The 20,758-nt window shown below is 47.2% G+C and overlaps 1 protein-coding gene across 1 annotated transcript; it reads right to left on the reverse strand.

Moving 5' to 3' along the window:
- Positions 1 to 748: 748 nt before the first annotated feature.
- Positions 749 to 12,591, reverse strand: LOC149329401 (uncharacterized). Its single transcript, XM_089559239.1, has 3 exons — positions 12,226 to 12,591; positions 9,547 to 10,835; positions 749 to 1,145 (listed from the first exon to the last, which is right to left on the reverse strand). Exons 1-3 carry the CDS (start codon positions 12,589 to 12,591, stop codon positions 749 to 751), a joined length of 2,052 nt encoding a protein of 683 aa, XP_089415365.1.
- Positions 12,592 to 20,758: the final 8,167 nt, after the last annotated feature.

Genomic DNA, 20,758 nt, shown 5'->3' on the forward strand with positions numbered 1-20,758 from the left:
GCGGGTACCCATGTTGCCAATATCAGGGACAAGTTTACTCGCACACTCCTCAAGTTTATGGTTTACGGTTTATCGGGGTTTAACGTGCCAGAGTGACTCAGCCTATGAGGGACGCCATAGGCAAGGGCTCCGGAAAATTCGACCGCCTGGAGTTCTTTGCGATGATCCTGGTAGACTCAAGAAAGCGGAGGACGGTGAGTGCACGCGGATATTTCAGTCGTCAAAATTGTACTTTTGACTTGGGCATAGCTGAAAAACAAATGAAAACTGACGCAGTGCAATAGAATGTTTACTGAGGTAAACAATGACACATTTTGGGTCTGTTCATACGCTGTTTCAATTTTCATGCACAGATGCATGAGTCTAGTGGTTGGCTAGGTAAGCCGGCTAGTTCCGTCAACAATCACAGCAGCAGAAAAGCTCTTTCCGAGAAAAATATTCGATTAACATTTTCTATACGTGTATAACTTTCCTTCAGACAGAAGCGAGAGGTTAATCTGAAAGGTACAGAACTAAACAAGCTTAAGCATGATGAATAAGCTACTGACAAAAGCTAGGTAAATAAACTACTGACAAAAGCTGGATAATCACCTGATCCCTGATACTTATCTATGAATGATCGGATGTCAACCGAGTTATCAACTGCGAGAGCCTCTCTGATCGAAGAAAGAAACAAATTACGTGTCGAGCGGCCGTACAAAATAGGTTAAAAGGTGAACATGCGCGTTGCATCTTCGCAAGGGTCCCTTCACTGCACAGTGCAACAGCTACGTGGCACAGTAAGGTTCATGCAGTGGCTGATTTTGTTTGACTTGTTGCTCGCTGGGCACTGGAATGCGGTCTCAAAGTCAGCGTTGCCTCTTAACAGCTCGGTAATCAAAGGCTGAACGAAGAATGCGGTGCTGCTGCAGCGGAAGTACACTAGGCGTGCGTAGAAGAATTGTGCTTCTGACATCCGGTAGAGGCTCCAGGCGTCTCGAATCTTGTGCCAGCTTGCTCTTGGAGCCGCCGGTGTGACGTCATCTGTAGAGACGGTGCCTGCCGCTCCGACAGTGGCAGCGATTTGCAGCCCGTGCTTGAGCCCCACCAGTGAAAACAGGCTATCGAGCACATCGAGGTCGATTGAGCTGCCGATGAGGCATTGCCTGCGTGAAAACTACTGTCAGAACTCGTAAACAGGAAATAACACGCCCATATTTAACATTTAAGCATGTCGTTCTTTTAAGAATTGTGCACTAATTCACCATCATGAGCCTGAGTGCGGTAACTGCTGAACAGAGCCTGTTCCATAACTCCCCAACTGACCCTGTCCTTTGAAAGTTGCGGAAACCGTATCCCAGCGAACTTATTAACCTCATCTGCCCAGATAACTTTCTGCCGCCCTCTGCTACGCTTGCCTTCTCTTGTAGTTCAGAATTTTACCCTTAACGACCCCGTTTATCTTGTCCTCGCATTACATGCCCTGCCATAGGCGATCTCTTCTTGGTTTGCTTTAGGCTGTCATTATATCGCGTTTGTTCCATGTCCCAATCTCCCGTCTCCCGTCTCTTAAGGCTTCACCTATAATTTTCTTTCTATAGCTCTCTGCGTTGTCCTCAATTTAAGTTAAAACCTTTCGTTAGCTTCGGCGTTTCTGCCCTGTAGGTGAGTGCCGGTAAGATACAGCTGTTATATGCTGTTCTCTTGCGGGATACTGGCAAACAGCCATCATGATCTGAGGGAACCTGCCAACTGTGGTCCACCCCATTCTTATTCTTCAAGTAATTTCCCTCTCGTGATAAGGAACGGCAGTCACTAGCTGCGCTCATTGGAAGTATTTCAGTACAACTTCCTTCACGTCGCTACCAATTGCAAACGGCCATTCCCTTCCGAGACTGCTGGACATCACTTCCGTTTTCTGTGTATTAATTTTTAGAGCAACCGTTTTGTTCTCGCTGTCAAAGTCACTGATGATGCTTTGCAATTCATCCTTTTAATGAGTTAGCAAGCCAATGTCATCAGTGAATTGCAAGCTCCTAGCGTACTCGCCATTCACTATTATCCGCAGCTATTATCAGCCCAAACCTCTCAGTATTTCAGAGATTATGTTTCAATGCCTGGAACCCTTCGATATAGGAACTTTACTGCCGACTTTCTGGAGGTCTTTGGCGATTGTGCAGCCGTTCTAGGTATCTTCCAGAAATTTTACGTGAGGCTGATCTTCACTATCATTTCGTAATGTCTGCCTGTCTGCTGAGGTTACGACTGAGTCAAAGGCTTTCTTGTAATCAGTGAAGGATATATAGTTCTTTTTACATATATAAAAAATTTCTGTCACCTGAATGATAGCGCGAATACGGTCTATTGTCGAGTAGCCTTTATGAGAGCCTGCTTGATCATTTGGTTTATAGAAGTCTAAGGTTGTCCTGACTGTATTAGCGACTACCAAGTAAATATATTGTAGGCAACTGTTAGAGCGCTACTGGTAAAGCTGGGATACCCAGCAGAAGTCAAGGGCGAAGAGAAAACAGACATTCACAGGAAAAGGAGGAACACTTTCTTGGTTAAACCGGTGCCCGGAAAAGCATGGGGACGAAGAACCACAATGTAAAGTAGGCGGCGAGATCTTCGGAGTTGGACAGGCTCCGAAAGAAGAAACAGATGGTTTTGTATGTGGACGCGTCTTAGCACAGAACGGTGGAAAGCACGAGGGCGGTAGCTGTAGTGAACGCCAAAGGAAAAATAATCCCCGGTGCGTCAGTGCGCACAAAGGCAAAGCAAGCAGCGGAAGAAATCTGCGTGGCTGTAGCCCTGACTGAGGCCAACTGATAGGGAGTGAGTTAATGTATAGCGACGGATACTCAGGCTGAAGGCTGCATCTATGGGCATACACAGCTGGAAGGATCGGCCGCAAAGCCGCGAGGATCCTCTCCGAAGAAAAACAACACAGGCACAGAAAACTCCGATATTTGGATCCCCGGCACTGGGGTTTAGGAAAATGTCGCGGCACACGCGGTTGTCCGTCAGGGTTGCGCGAGAGTTGACGAAGCGGAGGGCGGGTTTGCCGGTCGAACCCTTCAGCTCAGCAGAATCTTTCGGCGAGGCAATGAAGGCATTGTTGGGAGCGCGCAAAAAGTACTGTGCTCTGCGGACAACCTCAACAGAGAGGAGGCCACCACGCTCCGACGACGGCAGACACCTACTCAAGCAGAGCCATATATCACAAAATGTGGCCGGTAGACACGGGGGGGGGGGGGGGGGGGGGTTACGACGTAAAACGCTACCTGGGGCTTTGAAAATGCCCTTTACTACTTAAGGTAAATAGCCATAATCTAGAGCAGTGGGAAGCCCTCCTGAGTGACTCCGAACCGAGCACACAGCTTATGCGGGTGACGAAGGCCAAGGCTGCGGCGGAGGCCTACGGGATCCTGGAATAGGGAACACCAACCCTGAAGCTGCAAATGTATCGTTCCCCCAACCTATATGCGCCAACATTTCGCTTCCCAAATAAATTTTTTTACGACTACTACAGTAAGCTGATGGGTACGTGACTTTCTTAGTCTTTGACGTTTCCTTTCTTATAGATAAAGGCGACGTTAGCGTTCTTCCAAGCTACCGGCGTGCAGTATCCCCGCAGTCCTTCAACAGATCTGGTGTTACTCGATATTCGCTAGCTGCTTCCCCCTTTGGAATGCTTTTAAGGCTTATTTTACTTCATCTTTGTTTACTAGTGGGAAGCGCCATGGCTTTACGCTGAATCCTCTCCCTTTAACGTCCTAATTCCACTGACTACTCTATAGATTTCTGTACAACTGTTCGGCTAGATTAACTGTTCTATCCATATTGCTAATGACATTTCCCTCTTCGTCTCTTAATGCATATATCTGATTTTCGTCTACACATTATTTCCTCTTCGCCATCTTTTGGGCTACATCCCGTCTTTAAAGCATGGTAGATTCTCTCCATATTAAGTTCGTTAAGTCGGTTACCTTGTGCTTATTGATAAGTTCTGAGAGCTCTACTTGCTCCATTCTGTATGGGATTAGCGGCTTTCATGCTTTGGCGTTTCACAGTAAGATCGTTCGCCTCCTGAAATAGCAAGCCTGCAACCTGTCGGTCTATAGCCTCAATAGATGTTTCTATTCACTCTACAAGTCTAGGCTAATTTGGGACTTTATCTTCCTGTGGTCGCTACAACTCACCATTCCGAGGACCTCCACATCCTGCAAAATGTCTGGGTGAGCGCACAATATTAATTTCCTACGAAAGTTAACTTTTTATTATCAAAAAAACCTCTTTTGCAGATGAAACGTCATGTATTTTAAGGTTATCTTCTGCGAAGTAAAGTAATATATTTAACTAGGACTCTGTACAAGCGTGCGCTCTGAAATAAGGCTGCATTAGAGTACTCGCACAAGCGATATAGCGTTGCAACATGTGTGCGTGTTCCTACATACATATTTAATTTTTAAATAGTATTAAGAAACATATAGATAGAGCAATAGTCCTATCCAAAATGATTTATGGTACTGTTGAATCATACGTGGATGTTTTTGGGTTAAACTACGTGACCTATAAAAATATGACCCGCTGTCACAAACCGACGGGCAATAAAAATGACTCACATTGCCTAAATATTACTTGAAAATAGAAGAAAAAATTTCACTCAATTACCGGCGCCGTATTGGCAAGCGTTATATAAGCTTTTCTCATTCACCCACGAGACATTGCTACCTCACTAGTAACTCTGGCGAAAACCTCACGAGGTAGCACGCACAGTTTGAGGTAACCAAGATTTTCGGGCATGTCCTCGAGCCAGAAAAGGGGCGCTCCAAATGTTCAGCTATCGTTCATAATCGAAATTCTCAGCAAAGGCATGCGGCAATCAGTGCGGGCGTCCGCGCATTCATGCTATCCATGTAAAGGATGGCTCACAAAGTAGTCTCCAACCATTGTCGAGCCTCTTTAGCACATTTCGGAAGAGAATTTCCGTTTGCATCCTAGCTTCCCAAGTCGTCGTTGAAGAGTCCCAATGGAGAGACTGAAAATGAAATATAGTTCATACTATGCGCCCACCCTCGCATCGTGTAGGATGTGGAGGTCTTCGGAAATGTGCGTTGTAGCCACCGTAGGATGGTTAGGTCTCGAATTTGCTCAAACTTCAAGAGGGAACGGAAAAACTAGTGAAGCGGAAGCCCATCAGTGGCATAGCGGGAAGAAGGAAAGTAGGGGAATGAGGGATATCGCTGCAGAACAGGTATTCACTCTTCGAAAAGAAAATATATGCCTCGAAAAGAGAATAACAGGTGTAACTTGCAGCACGTAACTTAATGGGGAGAAATGCGGAGACTACCGAAACGGGTTGAACTTAAATTGCGGACACCGCAGCAGGCTATAGCAAGGAAAACCAGCTGTGCAATGATCAGAGACAGAAAAAGGCTCGCTTGGGTCCAGGAAGAAAAGCGAGGTAATTATGCTGCTGTCAAAATAAAGAAGAAAAAACACGCATGGTAAGGGCATGCAATTAGGAGCGTGGTAATAGTAGCATTTAGAACATAATCAGATACAAATAGTGTAATTAAGAACCGAATCTTACAGGAATCGAATAGTGAAAGAGCGGAATGGATTAGGAATCAAATAATTGAATTATTGTTTTGAGCACTTGTGCGATATTACTAAAAACCTAATGAGCATTGAAGCCATCGAAGCGCAACATGTGGAGCTATAATTGACGGAGTTAGATGCAGCTGCTGTCGAAAAACACAAAACTCGCCACCACCAGAACACCCGTAATAATAGGTAAGCATATTAACTCTATGACCGTCTTTTCATCCAGACTAAAGAGTCACTTTTTTTACTGATGTCTTCCGCAAGAAAATCTGCGCCACATGGTACTGCGTGAGTCCGCGTGAGGGACAAGAGATTAGCCACGGCGAACAAGAGTGGCCATGAGGGCTAATCTTGCTAATCCTGTCCGAAACATATTGTGGCGCCCTCTACCGAAGGCTATAGGTATAAGAATTACGAAAGCCGCCACACCAATCATGTGGGGCTGAGTCCTTCTCCCCGCTGAGACTGCTCGCGGCAGAAACAGTCGTTGTAGAAATCTGAGGCGTCCTATTTCAACTTGCTGCCAATTATTCGATAATTGTTACGAAATTTCAAAATGTATTTGAATAAAATATTTCATTTAATCCTGAATTGATCCTGAACATGCATTGTTTGATTCGTTCCATAATTTGAGAATAGTCGGTTCGCTATTACAGATTTTGATTTGTACAGTCAGGGAAAAAAGCCTCCGGACCACGTGTTCCTCTAAAGAAGCCGATAACTCTGCTATTAGTCGGCGGCTGGAGACCACACTTGTGGAGGTAAAAGGTAAATTTTTGTTCTTTCATCTGCCCAGGTGCGGTGTCCAGCCGCTGTCTAATAGTAGAGCTATAAGCTTCGCTGGAGGAACACGTGGACCGGAGACTTTTGTCCCCGACTGTACACCAAAACATGTAATGAGAAGGGAAGACAACCGCTACTCCGTTAAGGTGACGCAGAAGAGTCAAAGGGAGGGCAAGCGTAGGAAGGCGGCATGGGAGGGCAATGCAGGTGGATGAAATATGGAGGTTCGCAAAGATGATGGTTTGGTTGGCTTATTGGGGTTTAACGTCCCAAAACAACTCCGGCTATGAGGGACGCCGTAGTGAAGGGCTCCGGAAATTTCGGCCACCTGGGGTTCTTTAACGTGCACGGACATCGCACAGTACACGGGCCTCTAGAATTGCGCCTCGGACGAAATTCAGCCGCCGATAAAGGCGAAATTCTAGAGGCCCGTGTACAGTGCGATGTCAGTGCCCGTTAAAGATGAGATTATTTGAGATGGCATAGAGTGCGGTGACTCGAAGAGTTATCAGAGGCCATTCTTTTTCAGCGGATGAGGTTAGGCTCATGACAATTGTGCAATACTTTACAGCGTGAAATTTTTTTCGAGCCGAATTAATTGGGCACCACGTTCCGCATTGTTTCTGTAAGACGATGCAATTTTTTTTTAATTTCTCTGCACAAATGCCAATCTAGACCTTTGTTGCATCGCGGAGACTATCTTCCTAGATTTCACCAATGCGTCCGACAAAGTATCCCATTGGCTCCCCCCCCCCGGGTCTTCCGTGTTCGCCTTCTCCCCGGGTCCCGGGTTTTTTAGACGGAGGAGACTCCGTGCTTCGATAGAACTGTACAACCAGGCCTGGGATACAGCGAGTTATGGAAAGAAAAAATTCAGGGGGCACTTTGACTGTCTAAAGTGCGTAGAGGCGAAAGCGTTTTCCGCACCACTTTGCGCATGTTACACTGGTGACGTTACCACTGGATGACGTCACACATAATTGGTCACGAAGTAATCACAGATTACTAATGACTAATTACTGATCAATGACTCAGCACTAAATGACTGCTAATTAATGGCGCTTAAGCTTCGCCTTTTGGAGTGCAACGCGACAGCGTGTTGTAGTGCTGCCAGGGAGTCCACGAAAAGCCACCATCCGTTCGGCGCGATAGCTTGCCCTTTGAACGCAACGCTTCTTGAGGAAAGGAAATGGCGCAGTAATTCTGTCATCGCGGTGTACACCTGAACCGCAGTGTACAGGAAGGGAGGAAGTCGGAATGAACGAAGAAAGAGAAAGAGGGGCCGTAATGAAGAAAACGAAAATTGTATTTGAGGAAAGGAAATTACGCAGTAACTGTCTCACATATCTCGGTGGACACCCGTCAAAACGCGGACACATCTGTCGACACGGCTGCCGACACGGACACAGAGACGGCTGCCGACACGGATTGCTGACGACAGCATGAGGCATTAAAGGCTTTCGGCTTGAAAACGATAAGTGTAACGTTAAGAGATAAGAAGCGGATGGAGTGGGTGACAGAACAAACGCGGGTTAATGACATCCTGGTCGAAATCAAGAGGAAGAAATGGAATTCGGCAGGGCATGCAATGCGAAGGAGAGATAACCTCTGGTAATTAAGGATATTGGAGTGGATTCCAAGAGAAGGCAAACGTAGCAGGGGGCGGCAGAAAATTAGGTGGGCGGATAAGATTAAGAAATTCGCGAGAATACGGTGGCCGACTGGCGAAGGTCAGCGTTAGTTAGAGAGACATGAGAAAGGCCATTGCCCTGCAGTGGGCGTAGTCAGGATGATGACGATGATGATGATTTCTTTACTCCAGTTATTAGAAGAGAACTAGAATAGTACATCGAGCGTATCAAGCATTAAACCCAACCCAGGCCCAAAATCTCTTGCAAAAGTCGAAACACTGCACGGCTGCGAGTCTTTCATAAGATTCCTCATCGTGGCAAGCTGCGCAGTGAGGCCCTTCCTCCACCTTCATATACTTGTAGCTTAAGCGAACATGAAAAAAGCCTTCTTGAGATATCAACTGGTTAACGAGTTTTAAATAAATATATTATTAAGTTAGGCCCTTGATTGCAGTCCCAGATTTGTAGCCATGTGTTAGCAACAACCACATCCTTTCTACAATTCCGAAAACGCGCCTTCGCTCGGCGCTGCTGCGAAACAAATTTTGGTCATCCTTTTCGAAAAGCGCGCGCCGAGATACGATCTCCATAGTAATGCGTCGCTCTGTGGGCCACGTAACACATGACGTGCACTCTCACATCCTCACTGCAGTCCTCTCCGCTGCACACAACATATGTGGCCACGAGTGACGCGATTGACATTCTTCGCATCAGGGCACGTCGAAGGAGCGCGGTTTTTCAAGATTGGCGCGATATGGAGAAAACTCACTTTGGCAAGCCTCCCACGGTAATCTCGAAGTTATAATAGAGGTACAGCCATAACAAACGGCCGGCTGCAAATTTATAATTGTAACCAGACGCCTCAACTCAGCAGTTGAAAATTCTAATACATTTTAGCTAAACAGCTTACTACTTAACATGATTCCCCTGTCCTCTGATGACTGCACACAGCGGTATAACAACGCCGCATGGGTGGTCGCGATATGCAAGCGACGCTATTCTTAAGAGCTCTTATTCACTTTCGTTCAGAACGCCAACATATCAGGCGGCTGTACTGCACGAATATTATTAGCCCTATTCCACGTTTTCTAAATCTAGATTCGCAATTTATTTATCCAAAGCACGTCCAATAACTGTGAACAAATTCTGATTACTGACTTTTCGGTAGCTTGAAACGTTGTACGCAATATAAGGTATGAACATGCTATAATTTTCTACCCTTTGAAAAATTAGTTTTTATTATTGTCTTCTATAGTTAACTCTTTAGTACTCTTCTCTACAACGCTGTATTTGTTGAGGGTATCAACGATATAAATTTAAAGTAGTTTATCAGCGGCGCCTTAACATATCTTGCGAGCGGAACTAAATGTAATTGTCATAAAGTACTATTTAAAAATCTTCTATAAAGATTTTCTTCTGGCCACTACACAAAAAGCAATGTCAGTGTTATCTCACGCGACCGTAACCCAAAGCCACAAAGCCCCTTTAGCAGTGGCGTGTCTCTTATTTGCGGTATTAGCGGTGGCATTTCGGCATATGTCACCTGTGAGATTCCAACGCGGCCTTCGTTTCTCTAGACCAGCCCTTCCACTCGGCCACTTTGGTCCACAGCAGGGCTGCCATACGACTTCCAATCACGGCTGCGTCGGCGAGCAGCGGGTCCATGGTGCCCGAACTCAACCAACCGTACCCCGCTGACGTCAAGTAGAGGGTAGTCTCGTTCACAAAAAAGATGCGGTCCACAACCCTGTTCTCGCTGTCATCGCTAATCCTGGGAACGCCTTGTCGTGCTTTCTTCTTTTTGGTGTCGAACTCGAACTTCAGCGCAAGGAATAAATTCCGGACAAAGCCCTGCGCGGACATATTGGGAACGGCGGGCTCCCTCAAGACGAGGTCACCAGGTAGCATGAGAGACATATTGCCGATCAATTCTCGGAAGCGTTTCGTGTCATTCCCGGCCGCGACCAGCGACAGGATTGGGGGGTATTCCACGAACCTACGTCGTGTGGTCTCGAAGATGTTGTGCAGCTGACGGTCTTTGGCGGGAGTTGCAATTCCGGCCACGTATGTGACTCGCCATAGTTGGCTGCTTCGAAACACGTGTGACTGACAGATCTTCTCGCTAGTCATTGTTGGGGAATTTACTGCGATGTCATTTTGAATGGAGCGCATGGCGTCCAAAGCGACAACAAACAGCATGTAGCACAATGACGTAGGCTGGTTTCGTGGGTCGGTTAGGAGCCGTATGTCTGCAAGGAGTCTCGCCTTGGAGTCAACGCGAAGTGATTCCAGCTGGTCAGTGTCAATAAGAAACTCGCGCAATATGTCCTTGAACTTCGCAACTTCCAGACCACCGAAAGCTTCCGAAATCTCCTCCAAAGACGCCGCTTCTAAGTTCGAATTGGCAGGCGGTAATTTATCTTCCCACTTGGACATCTCCTCGTCGGTGTAGTTCGTGCCAAAGTGGGCATTAAGGGTGGAGAGAGCGATGGCGCTGCACGAGGCGTCGCAGTACCTCTTGTAGTTGGTTACCCGGAGTGTCACCCTGTCGAACGTGATCGACCTTGCTAGGCTAGCAGAGCCATGATATACCACGAAGAAGAACGACAATCGGTAGCACTCACGAGCCGCTAGCGCAAAACGAAGTAGGTCTGCGCCACTCATTCGCCTGGTGTAGTTGACAATTTCCAGGACGGCGGCTACAGCACCCTTGGCTCTCATATCTCTCTGCCATATCTCCTGGATGCACGATGTGAATAGGGCATGGAGCGCTGCTGCAGACTGACTGCCGTAGTTGTGGGTACCCTTGATGATACTGGAGCGAACATCCGCCTGCAAACCGAGGTCCGCGGTGACACAAACAATAGTTTATTCATCAATGTGGTAATCATCTCTCAGATTCGTTGTAAGCGGAACTGCTCTCTTTTAGGCAGCGTTATAGGACTCAGTGGCTAGTGTTATTTCGTTCGATCTTGAACTTAAATCTTCGGTGCAATCTGTTCAGTCGTCGGTTCCAATCCTACGGGCAGCATATGGTTGTTTTTTTTTTAACTTCACAGTCAATTATCTTTCAGCTATAAAGTGATTACGTTATTGATTTCCTATTCATCAACGCCACAAGTAAAAAAGATAGAAACTTTTACGCTATGCCTTACTTCGCTTCAATGACTGTGGGCTTTATTAAATTATACGTCGTAACCAGGCCCTCATTTCCCTACCGTTCTTTGCTCATTAGGTTAACGAGGGCATCGGTTCTCAGAGTCTTGATGCCACACGTAGCATCAGAGGGTTCCTGCACAGCTTCCATCCTCCCCCATTCGATCCTGTTCCACGTGACACTCGCAATAACACAGGACGTACTACGTGCGCCGCTAAGGACGAGGGTGGCGTTGGTGGACACTCACGATTAGGTCACACACAACGTAAAAAGCATCGAAAGTAGAAGATTGGACACCCGTTATTGAAGCGTGTCCAGTTTTTCAACCTCCGATTCGAGGCAGTGAGAAAGGCAACCTTTCATAAGGGCGATGGCATTGATTTCAGCCCCAAACTCACTGAAATATAACAGGTCGTGCTCCCGTCTGACAAGTGTAGGTCTAGGCATATCATTATTCCCATTCATTCTACCTCTGACATAAAATTAACGCTTTTCTTAGGTGCACCTAACAGTTCTCTTTCATGCCAGAAACATGCATCTGCGTGCACTCGGCTAGTGGAAAATTTTGTCAACCTGTAATGCTAGAACATTTTTGAAAACAAACCACACTGTGATGAAATTCTGTCAAAATAATTGTAGCTAGGAATATCAGCAGAAGTGATATTTTGGACCCGTATGTCTAGGTGTATATCTAGAAATAAATCTGACAATTCCTGGTCTCTTCCCATTCCGTAAATTGCACAAGGTGGGATTGTGCACTGAAGTTATCAAAACATTCATTCGTATGCCCTTGAAGAAAGACGGGAACATTATCGAGATATCCGGAGCGCTGACTTCCTGTTTCGCAGTGTAACGAGTGTTAATGTCGTAAGATCGGTCGCGGCATGCATTTCCCCAATGGGGCGCACCAGAAAAAAACAAGTCAGCAGAAAAAAAAGTGCTTGGGCTAGAATATAGGCCGAGTATCTCCACTCAGAGGTTTCTAATTTTCGCTGCTGGCTGCTTCGTGGAATCTATCGCAGCTACTACAACGTAATTCTCCCACATATCCGAGTACAAACTCACCAGCATGTCGTAGGCCACGTCGTTCTCAACAAGGCCGTCCTCAATGGCATGCTTGCAGATGTACGCGTAGAAATCGGTGCAGGGGTCCTGATCGCGGTCGATGACGGCGAACAGCGTGGCTGCTTCGTTGGGACAGCAAAACGGCTTCTCGGTGCCACTCGTGTCGTCGTGCTGCTGCTCGGCTGTCCAGTGGATCGCGAACCACACCAGCGCGCTGATTGCTATGGCCAAGAAGACCCCGCAGGCGCAGCCAAGGCAGATGCCGAACGACCACAGCCCTTTGTTGGGCAAGACGGAAGTCCGAGTTCCCGGGCGACCGCTGCCAAGGGGCGACAGAAAATCTTCTCCCGTGAGTTGCTGCTGCATCGTGTCTGCCTTCTCCTTCTTCGGAACACGAGCTTCCAGGAGCCCGTGCTCTTTTGCTCGAGATGGCGGCTCAAAAGCTCGTGCTCTCCATGGGCAGCAGACCTGCACAAAGGGAGCTTGCGACATAAAAAGAAGGGCACGAGGTGGCTCAAATTGTTTTGTGAGCCTAACTTTTTTTTTTGGGGGGGGGGGGGGGCAAAGATGAAGATCACGTAAAGTTCGGTTCTAAAGTTGGTTTTAAGAGAGTTTCTCTCCTGGCAGGAGGTGGTTAAAGGGCTTGCCCGACCTTTTGAAGCACAGATTTCCACCCCAGCTGCCCTGCCATGGGTCGTATCGAGGGTCTAGTAGATGTCTCGTAAACAGAACAAGAACAATCAGTATCAAAGCCTACCGATGTTCACTGCTGGTCAAAGGGCTGTTCCATATTTCTCCAATTAGCCCTCTTTTGTGCCAGCTGCGGCCATATTGCAGCAAACTTGTTCATCTCATCCGCCCACCTGGACTTGTCGTCCCTTGTTCTGCTTCCCTTCTTTTATAATCTATTCCATTACCCTAGGGGCCCATCAGCTATGTTGGCTTCGCATTTCATGCCCCGTATTTCCTTGTTCATTTCTTTAGTTTGATTGTTACTAGGAAATCATTATCTAACATATATTCGGTGTCCTCTGCAGGCAACATACCGCAGCAAAACGTCCCACCTTCCGCCTTTGCTGCTATTACTTTTTCTTCCAGAGAATAGTTCGGGAGCAGACTGTTCAGTGAGGCAGCTATGGTGCCCGCAGACAGTTCCCTTCGTCATATATCTCATAATGCAGCTACTACTACTGTTATTACTGCTGCTGCAACTACTACTACTGTCATTACTACTACAACTACTTTTAATAATACCACTACAATTGTTACTACTACTGCTACTAGCACTACTTTAATTAGCGCTAGAACAATTACTTTTGCAGTGAAGAAATGGCATTCGTGTGGGAACAAGGCTGATCAAAGGCAGTCGAGGTTCATGTAGAGCCTGTTATTGGGAAACCTGCTGGTATGTGATGATAGAGACTAGCCGAGAGGAGAGGCAGCGCAGCTGGTAATCACTAAAGAAGTGGAAGGTGATCAGCAGTGTGCTTTGTTCCGCAGCGAGCTCAACCTGAAATGGGATGTGATGGCCAATGTGACGATGCAGTTTTTGGTCATGGCGACGACAACGATTAATCTGAGCCGTCGGCTGCACAGAGCAACGAGAAAGCCGCGACTTAGGCACGAGTAAAGGGATGGGGACTCAAGGTCGCTTCTCTGGCGCGTCTACATACCCGTATGCTGCATCCTGGCGCAATACAGACACTGCGTCACCTTCTCATGGGCGAAAGGACCGACGCGCACCGGCCGATTCACATAAGCATTCATTCAACCGCGTAAATGGCGATCAGTGATGGGATCCAGCACTGGCAGCGAAGTTTATGGCGAAAGCAATACTGCTCACAGTTTGAGCCCTTCAGCGTAGCGCGGCGGTAGACACGTTTGACCTTTAGCGTGACCTTAGACGTGACGTCATGCTAGCTGCGAAAAACCAGGGCCACAGCTCGGCTCGTCAGTGTAGAGCGGCGATAGACACGGCGGGCGGTGAGCCTCTCGCTTCTCCCCCTAGAGGCACTGCGGTAGGACTGACGTCACACCATCTGTGGAAGAGAAGAGCCCGAACTCGTGCCGTCGGCGGAGAGCGGCGGTAGACACGGCGGGCGATGAGCCTCTCGCTTCTCCCACTAGGAGCGCTGCGGTCGGAGTGACGTCATACCAGTTGTATAAACAGAGCTCCAGCTCGTGCCGTCGGCGAAAAAAGCAATATCTGTGGCATTCGGTTTGCAGCCTTCGGGCTGCGGCCGTGTATCTGTATTTTTCAGCCAGCGTCCGTTCCGGCGGACGCGGTTGTTGCGACTCGCGTCTTTACTCTGTCTTTTACTCTGTCCTCTTATCTTTCAACTCTCTTCTGTCTGCACGTGGCAGCGGTGGTGGCTCGGCTTGAGCCAGTTGGCAGGCCCGTGCACTTTCCTTTTCATCCTTCTCTCAGTCGAAACCAACCAACCAACCTAGTGTAAAGCTCTCGCCCCTCCCCAGTCACGAATCAATCAATCAATGCCGTCGGCGCAGAGCGGCGGTAGACACGGCGGATGCGGGCTGAGGAAACGGATGAAGTTGCATTCGCAATTTCCGGGCTTAATTAAGCTGAGCCTCTGCCAATTTTTTTAGTTCGGCTCCTTCAATGACGACGCCAGCGCTGCCGTCAGTACTGCTATAGTGCCTAGAATGCCAGTATATTCTAGGCACTATAGTACTGCCGCGTGCTTTCTAGCAACTCCGTATGGATGAGTGCTGTGAGCACGAATGCTCTGAAGTACCAATAGTGTTCGGCAACCGTACTAAGCTCATGAGGAATGAAGACAAAGAGAGAGGAAATGAGTTGAAATAAACGCAGGAAGGAATCAAGAACGAAACGAAAATATTGTAAACATTAGTAACTAGTAGGCTACACCACTTAGTTAAAACAAGCGGTAAGAGCAATCTTGTCCATTTCTCCCTCTAAGGCAGCGCGCCTACATTTTTTTCCATCCTGTCTTCTTTTTTTTCTCTTCTTTCTCTTTATCTTTGTTCCTATATGCCTTTGTCTCTTCGCTTCTCTCTGTGTAGGAATGGATTGGCACTTGGTTTGGCTTCACTTGGCTTGGCTACTAAGCAGTTCAGGGCGAAGCCATGACAAAGAAAGCCTTGCGTATGCATACCAAGAATGGACAACTATAGCTACTATATATACAGCGGGCTTTGATTACACATTGACGAAGCTCTCGCCGTAAAATGGCAGGCAGGGAGGCGGGCAAAAGAGCAGGGCAGTGCAGTGCAAGGCGTGCCATGGCATGGCATGATGGCAGGAAAGGGCAGGCAGCTTTAATGCAATATTTTACTTAAATTATTCTCCACCTTTCCCTCATTAAAATTCCTTTCTCTCTCTCTCTCTACTTAATTCATGTAGGCGATGAAGGCGTCCTCTGCCGATGATTTCTCCTAGGAGATATTTATTTCAGAAAAAGGAGGAAGTGAAAAGAACAAAATAGCCGCCCTTAACACCAAGGAGCCACGGTAAACTCTAAGACCAACGGCGTCCAGCGTTGACTATGGGGAGGACAAGCACAGAGCACAGCATTCGTGACTACACAGGATTCGCATCATAACGGCGACAACTACTGCGCTGTGCTTTTGCAGGCAGTCTAGATATTTCGCAAAACGACTAGCATTTAGCGACTCTCTGGCAATTCAGCGGGGAAATAATTAGGTTATAAACTCTGGGAAGTTCCTGTATTTCTTAAGATTCCCACTTATTATGAATATTGTTTCTACAGTTCTCAAAAGAAAATGTATCAAAATTTATATTCCTGTGTCTCTCAATAAAAAATATGTGACTGAGATTGTGTTTGCATTTGCATGTAAATTTATTATAAGATATGACTGTTTTACAGATATAGCCAAAGATATCTTGCATATAACTTTTTGTACTGGTTTCATTGTTGCCTGCCGCCGCTCCCAGGCCTCGTCAAGCTTTCGCTACAGGTATTTGCCTGGGAGACCGTTAACATTGTGAAATGTTGAAAATAACTGTGAATTCAAGTGTATGAAATTTTTCAAGAAATGCTTTACCTTTAGGAGAAAATGAATGGCTGCTAAAAATATTAAATATAGAAGGGTAGACGACCATCTCCACGGCATCTGCCTGTTCCACAAGCGGGTCCCAGTGGGTGCAATACTTTTCCTCAAAACCTGAGGAAATACTAGGCCTTTCCGTTCAATATAACATCGCACAACCTCCGACGCTACTTGTCAAACAACTGTTCATGCGCCCGCCTGCGAAAGAAATAACCATTTATATCCCGTTCATGATTCTGCGAGCACATTGAGAAAAAAAGTTCAAAAAGGACGTGAACGGCTTCCATTGGAACGGCGTCGTGTCTTTACTGAATCCCGACACTGCAGCCTCGCTCTGGCCGCGCGGAGGTCCCGCCGCGTGCAGCGAGCAATTAGCGCTGAGTGCTGCGCCATGTGCACGAGCAAACAAAAACGCTTGCCAGCCAGGGAGAGGGCGCGAGGCAGCTGCGTTATAACGAACTTCGCAGAAACCTCCTGGCTGCTGACTTCTCGCGAGAGCTGCTTTATCTGTTCCGTTTTGTGCCGTACTCTTCACGCGGCGGCCGACTGGCAACCGCTGCGCTCGTTATGTAGCGGAGGCTTAAAACTCAGTCTGCTTAACAGCAAGTAGTTCCGTCCAGGGCGCGTGATCTGATCGAGTTGAATTTTTTTAGCCGCTTGTCGGATTTTCTGTTTCTCCTGCTGCTTCTTCGTCCTTTTGTCGTGCATTTGTCCGTCCGTTTGTCTGTCCGTTTGTACTGTAGAAAAACCGTGATCTGAGCTAGTTGGTACATCTTCCGTTTGTACAGTCGGGGACAAAAGTCTCCCGACCACGTGTTCCTCTAACGAAGACGATAGCTCTGCTATTAGGGGGCGGTAGGAGACCACACTTGTGGAGGTAAAAGTTAAATTTTGTTCTTTCATCTCCACAAGTGCGGTTCCCAGCCGCTCTCTGATAGTAGAGCTATAAGCTTCGTTTGAGGAACACGTGGTCCGGAGACCTTTGTCCCTGACTGTACGTCTGTTTGTCCGTCCGTTTGCCCATCCGTTTGTCCGTGCGTTTGCCCGTCCGTTTGCCCATCCGTTTGACCGTCTGTTTGTATGTCCGTTTTTCCGTTTGCCAGTCCGTTTGCCCATCCGTTTGTCTGTCCGTTTTTCCGTGCCGTTGTCCGTACACTTTTCAGTACCCTTGTGCGTCCATCCGACCGTCTATCCGTGCACCTATTCATTTATCCATCTTGTTTTCAGACTAGCCCACACTATTTCTTTAGGTGCCGCACATTCTGTCATGCGTCGCTCTCGAGCCCTTGGCCCGCAGGAGCTCAATTTAGCTAATCTTTCGTGCTTTCACGTCGGCTCAGGTTCGCGGAAAGCTCTCCTTCTTCGACGCGTTCCTGACGGGAACGAATCTTACACTGAGACGACAAAATGGGTCCTCATTTCAGACTCATTTTGCAAGATGTACAAACAAGCAGAAGAGCCGGAAAACACGCTGCGGTACGAATGGAAGACTGACTAACTGAAGGATGTGCACCACTGCTGCTTTCATCGGTCACTAAAACGTGGACGTAAAAAAGTTGGTGACTCAAAGTATCATCTTAAAAATAACCAGTAAAATCAATGAACTTCCACGAATCTAACGTATGCATGCAAAATAAAATTTGTTGCTAGTCACCTCTCCACATGAAGCTCCATCTGTAGACTGCATGTTTGCATTTCTCGTCGCTGGTTTACTATTCTGCAGAATCCTGATAGTGCGTACAAATTCCCATTATAGCACATGCAATTTGTGTTTCCCAGTGCAATACGCTGGTGACTGCATACAATACACGCACTCCTCAAGGGAATGCTTTGCAGGAGCACCCTATATAAATCCAGCACCAGTATATAACCTGGCTTCATATCGCTCCTAAGAAGAATGCCCCCTTCCGCCCCAAGGCTCTCGAAAGCAGCGACTACTTCAAAGCACCAGTGAGCCCACTCGGGAGCTCAGTTTTAGCAGCGACGCCCGTAATTAACGAACTGGCTTCTTGCGCAAGTTTGCATGACTGGGACTTCGCTCCGGGACAAGTTGTTTATTATTCTTGAAAGCAAGAATCGAAGGTTCACCTCTTCTTGTCAGCCGGTTATGCGAAGCCCTCGTTGTGCGTTGGCAGAGTGTCACCGCCGCAGGAGCTTCGACGAACACCGAGGCAGGGGATGGGGTGCAGTTGTTTCCGCGTTTTTATCCTGTGGTCCGCTATTTTTTGGTAATCTGTTGCTTTTTTCATTTAGTTCGCCCTAAATTCACCGCGCAGTTTTCAAGTTTTTGGAGTATTGGAGCGGGTTCGTTTAGGCGTCAAAATGATAAAAATGCTTATTTTAGGAATAATCTTTTTCGAATGTTTCTCAGCTGGGTGGCGCATGGCCAATGGAGAGTGAAAGTCAAAATTGACTCAAAATCAAATGAACAACAAGCCACGCTACAAGCCTGGCATCGTGTTGCCCTTGGTGTAGTTTTCTTGTTGAATTTCAAACGATTTTCCTTATTATTCAATCCTGCTGTATTCCTTAAACCGCCCATTTGCCGAAGCTTATGATTCAGTTGAGGAATTATACACAAATAAAATTATCTAATGAATGATGGTTACACAACTGCTAACGCGGAAGTTCAACGCTAGGTGGCATGTGGTAATGATTTCCTACAGGAAGTAGCGGCCCGTGAGGACCGACCAAGCGGGGTCTCAACGGGATGTCTATGATGTGGCGCGGGAACTGAAATAAAGAAAGGGTTGCTTCCATCTGCGATCGCTTGCTTTTTTTGCCAAAAGTCAGTTCTTTGAAGCAGAAATACCAAAAGATCCAGGAAGCAAGAGGAACAACGCCGTGAACAGAAAAGACCACAGTTGTAGTTGGTTTATGTTTGCGGCAGCTTGAAGGGACCATGAAAAGAATTAAAAGCCGCTTGTAAATGTTAGAAGTGATCCTCAGAAGCATTGACACCAAGTATGAGTCTTCGGAACTGAGCCCGCAATTTATTATAATTTTTAAAAATCGTGTTTGTTAAAATTCGCGGGCCTTTCGGTGTCTTCGTAGGGAGCCATTTTGGAACCAAAATCGGGAAAACAGACGTCACTAGTCCCATGACGGCGGCAGGCCACCACTCGCTGTCATTCGCTCCAGCCGCGGCAGCTACGACGTCACGGGCACACTTCCGGTAGCGGTGAAAATCGTCTGCTCGAGCCGCCGCGCGACCCCCTCGGGCAAGCGCTAGCAAGGGCATTGCCTTCGCGCATGTTTTGAATTTACCTCTGCCGCCTCTTTCTGTCGCGAGTTCGGGAGCCAAGAAAGCGCAGAGACCGGAGAGACGCTGCCGACGCACGCTGCTCCTCGAGAGTGCGACAACCGGAAGTCGTAAACCGAACGTCAGCGAATGACGTATTCATGGGCGGTGGCCAGTCCAGGAGCTCTTTTGTTTATTTTTTTATGGTGCTCCGCGCGTACGAGTTGAGGGGGGAAAGGAGGAGCGTGATTTTTAATCGTCTATAACTTCATTGTTATTGATGCTAGCTCAAAAATTCTTGCGCTGGGATGACGAGTGATGGATTGCCTCTCTTTACGTAATGTCAATAAATTTATTTCATAGTCCCTTTAACGTCCCAAAGTAACTCAGGCTCTGAGCGACGCCGCAGGGAAGGGTTCAGGAAATTTTGATCGCCGGGAATTCTTCGACGCGCGCTGTCATCGCACAGTATACGGGAGTCAAGAATTTCGCGTATGCATCGAAATTCGTCCGCCGCGGCCGGGACCGAACCCGCTTGTTTCAGGTCAGCACCTGAGCGCCATAACCACTGGGTCACTGCAGCGGCTACTATTCTCGTTTGACTAGCACAAGCCTTTTGCCAACTAGTCCAACTATCTTAGTTGGACTTGTTGACGCAAGACTTCGGCAAAAAGAGCCTTCAGAGAACTTTGTCGTTGGTTCGAGACGTCTTCTGCGTTTTTTTTTTTCCTTTTCGAAACAACCTCTCAAACTCTTGCAACAAACGAATATCGCCTTTAGCAGAGGCCTCCCATGATCGCATTTAACGCGGAAAATCTAAGCAGACTGGCTTCACTTGCCGCTGTGCTCCATAATCGCAGGCGAGAGAGAGAGAAAAAAAGAAAAACACCGTAAAGCGCAGATCCCGAGTTTATTTCAGAAAACGGCGCGCTTCCTTGAACCAATGCCCTGTTGTCCTTCACTCGATTCGGATCTCCATTTCCTTAATTCCCTTATCGCAGGCTGGATGCAAAACTGCGCCTACTGCTTGGCTCAATATATCCTCTTAGTTTTCTGCCCGAATTTTCGCGCGCAGCTCGAAACAAGTTGTTTTCGCAGTCATTCGTTTTTCTCTTGCTTTCTGACCTTCATCTCTTTGCTGCTTGTTTACATCCTTTCATTCCTTCTACCTTTCGTTAAGTTGTCAAGTCTTCCTTGAGTACTTCGTTTCCTATTTAATTTAGTGTTCGTCTTTTCTCT

This window comes from Amblyomma mixtum, chromosome 9, assembly GCF_055824585.1.
Source record: "Amblyomma mixtum isolate Tamu chromosome 9, ASM5582458v1, whole genome shotgun sequence".
Lineage (NCBI taxonomy): Eukaryota > Metazoa > Arthropoda > Arachnida > Ixodida > Ixodidae > Amblyomma > Amblyomma mixtum.

Coding starts and splice junctions, on each gene's coding strand:
- LOC149329401 (XM_089559239.1), bottom strand. CDS start 12,591: ATGCAGCAGCAACTCACGGGAGAAGATTTTCTGTCGCCCCTTGGCAGC. Junction 10,836..12,225: donor ACGTGGCCTACGACATGCTG/GTGAGTTTGTAC, acceptor CTCGGTTTGCAG/GCGGATGTTCGCTCCAGTAT. Junction 1,146..9,546: donor GCCGCGTTGGAATCTCACAG/GTGACATATGCC, acceptor GTTTTCACGCAG/GCAATGCCTCATCGGCAGCT.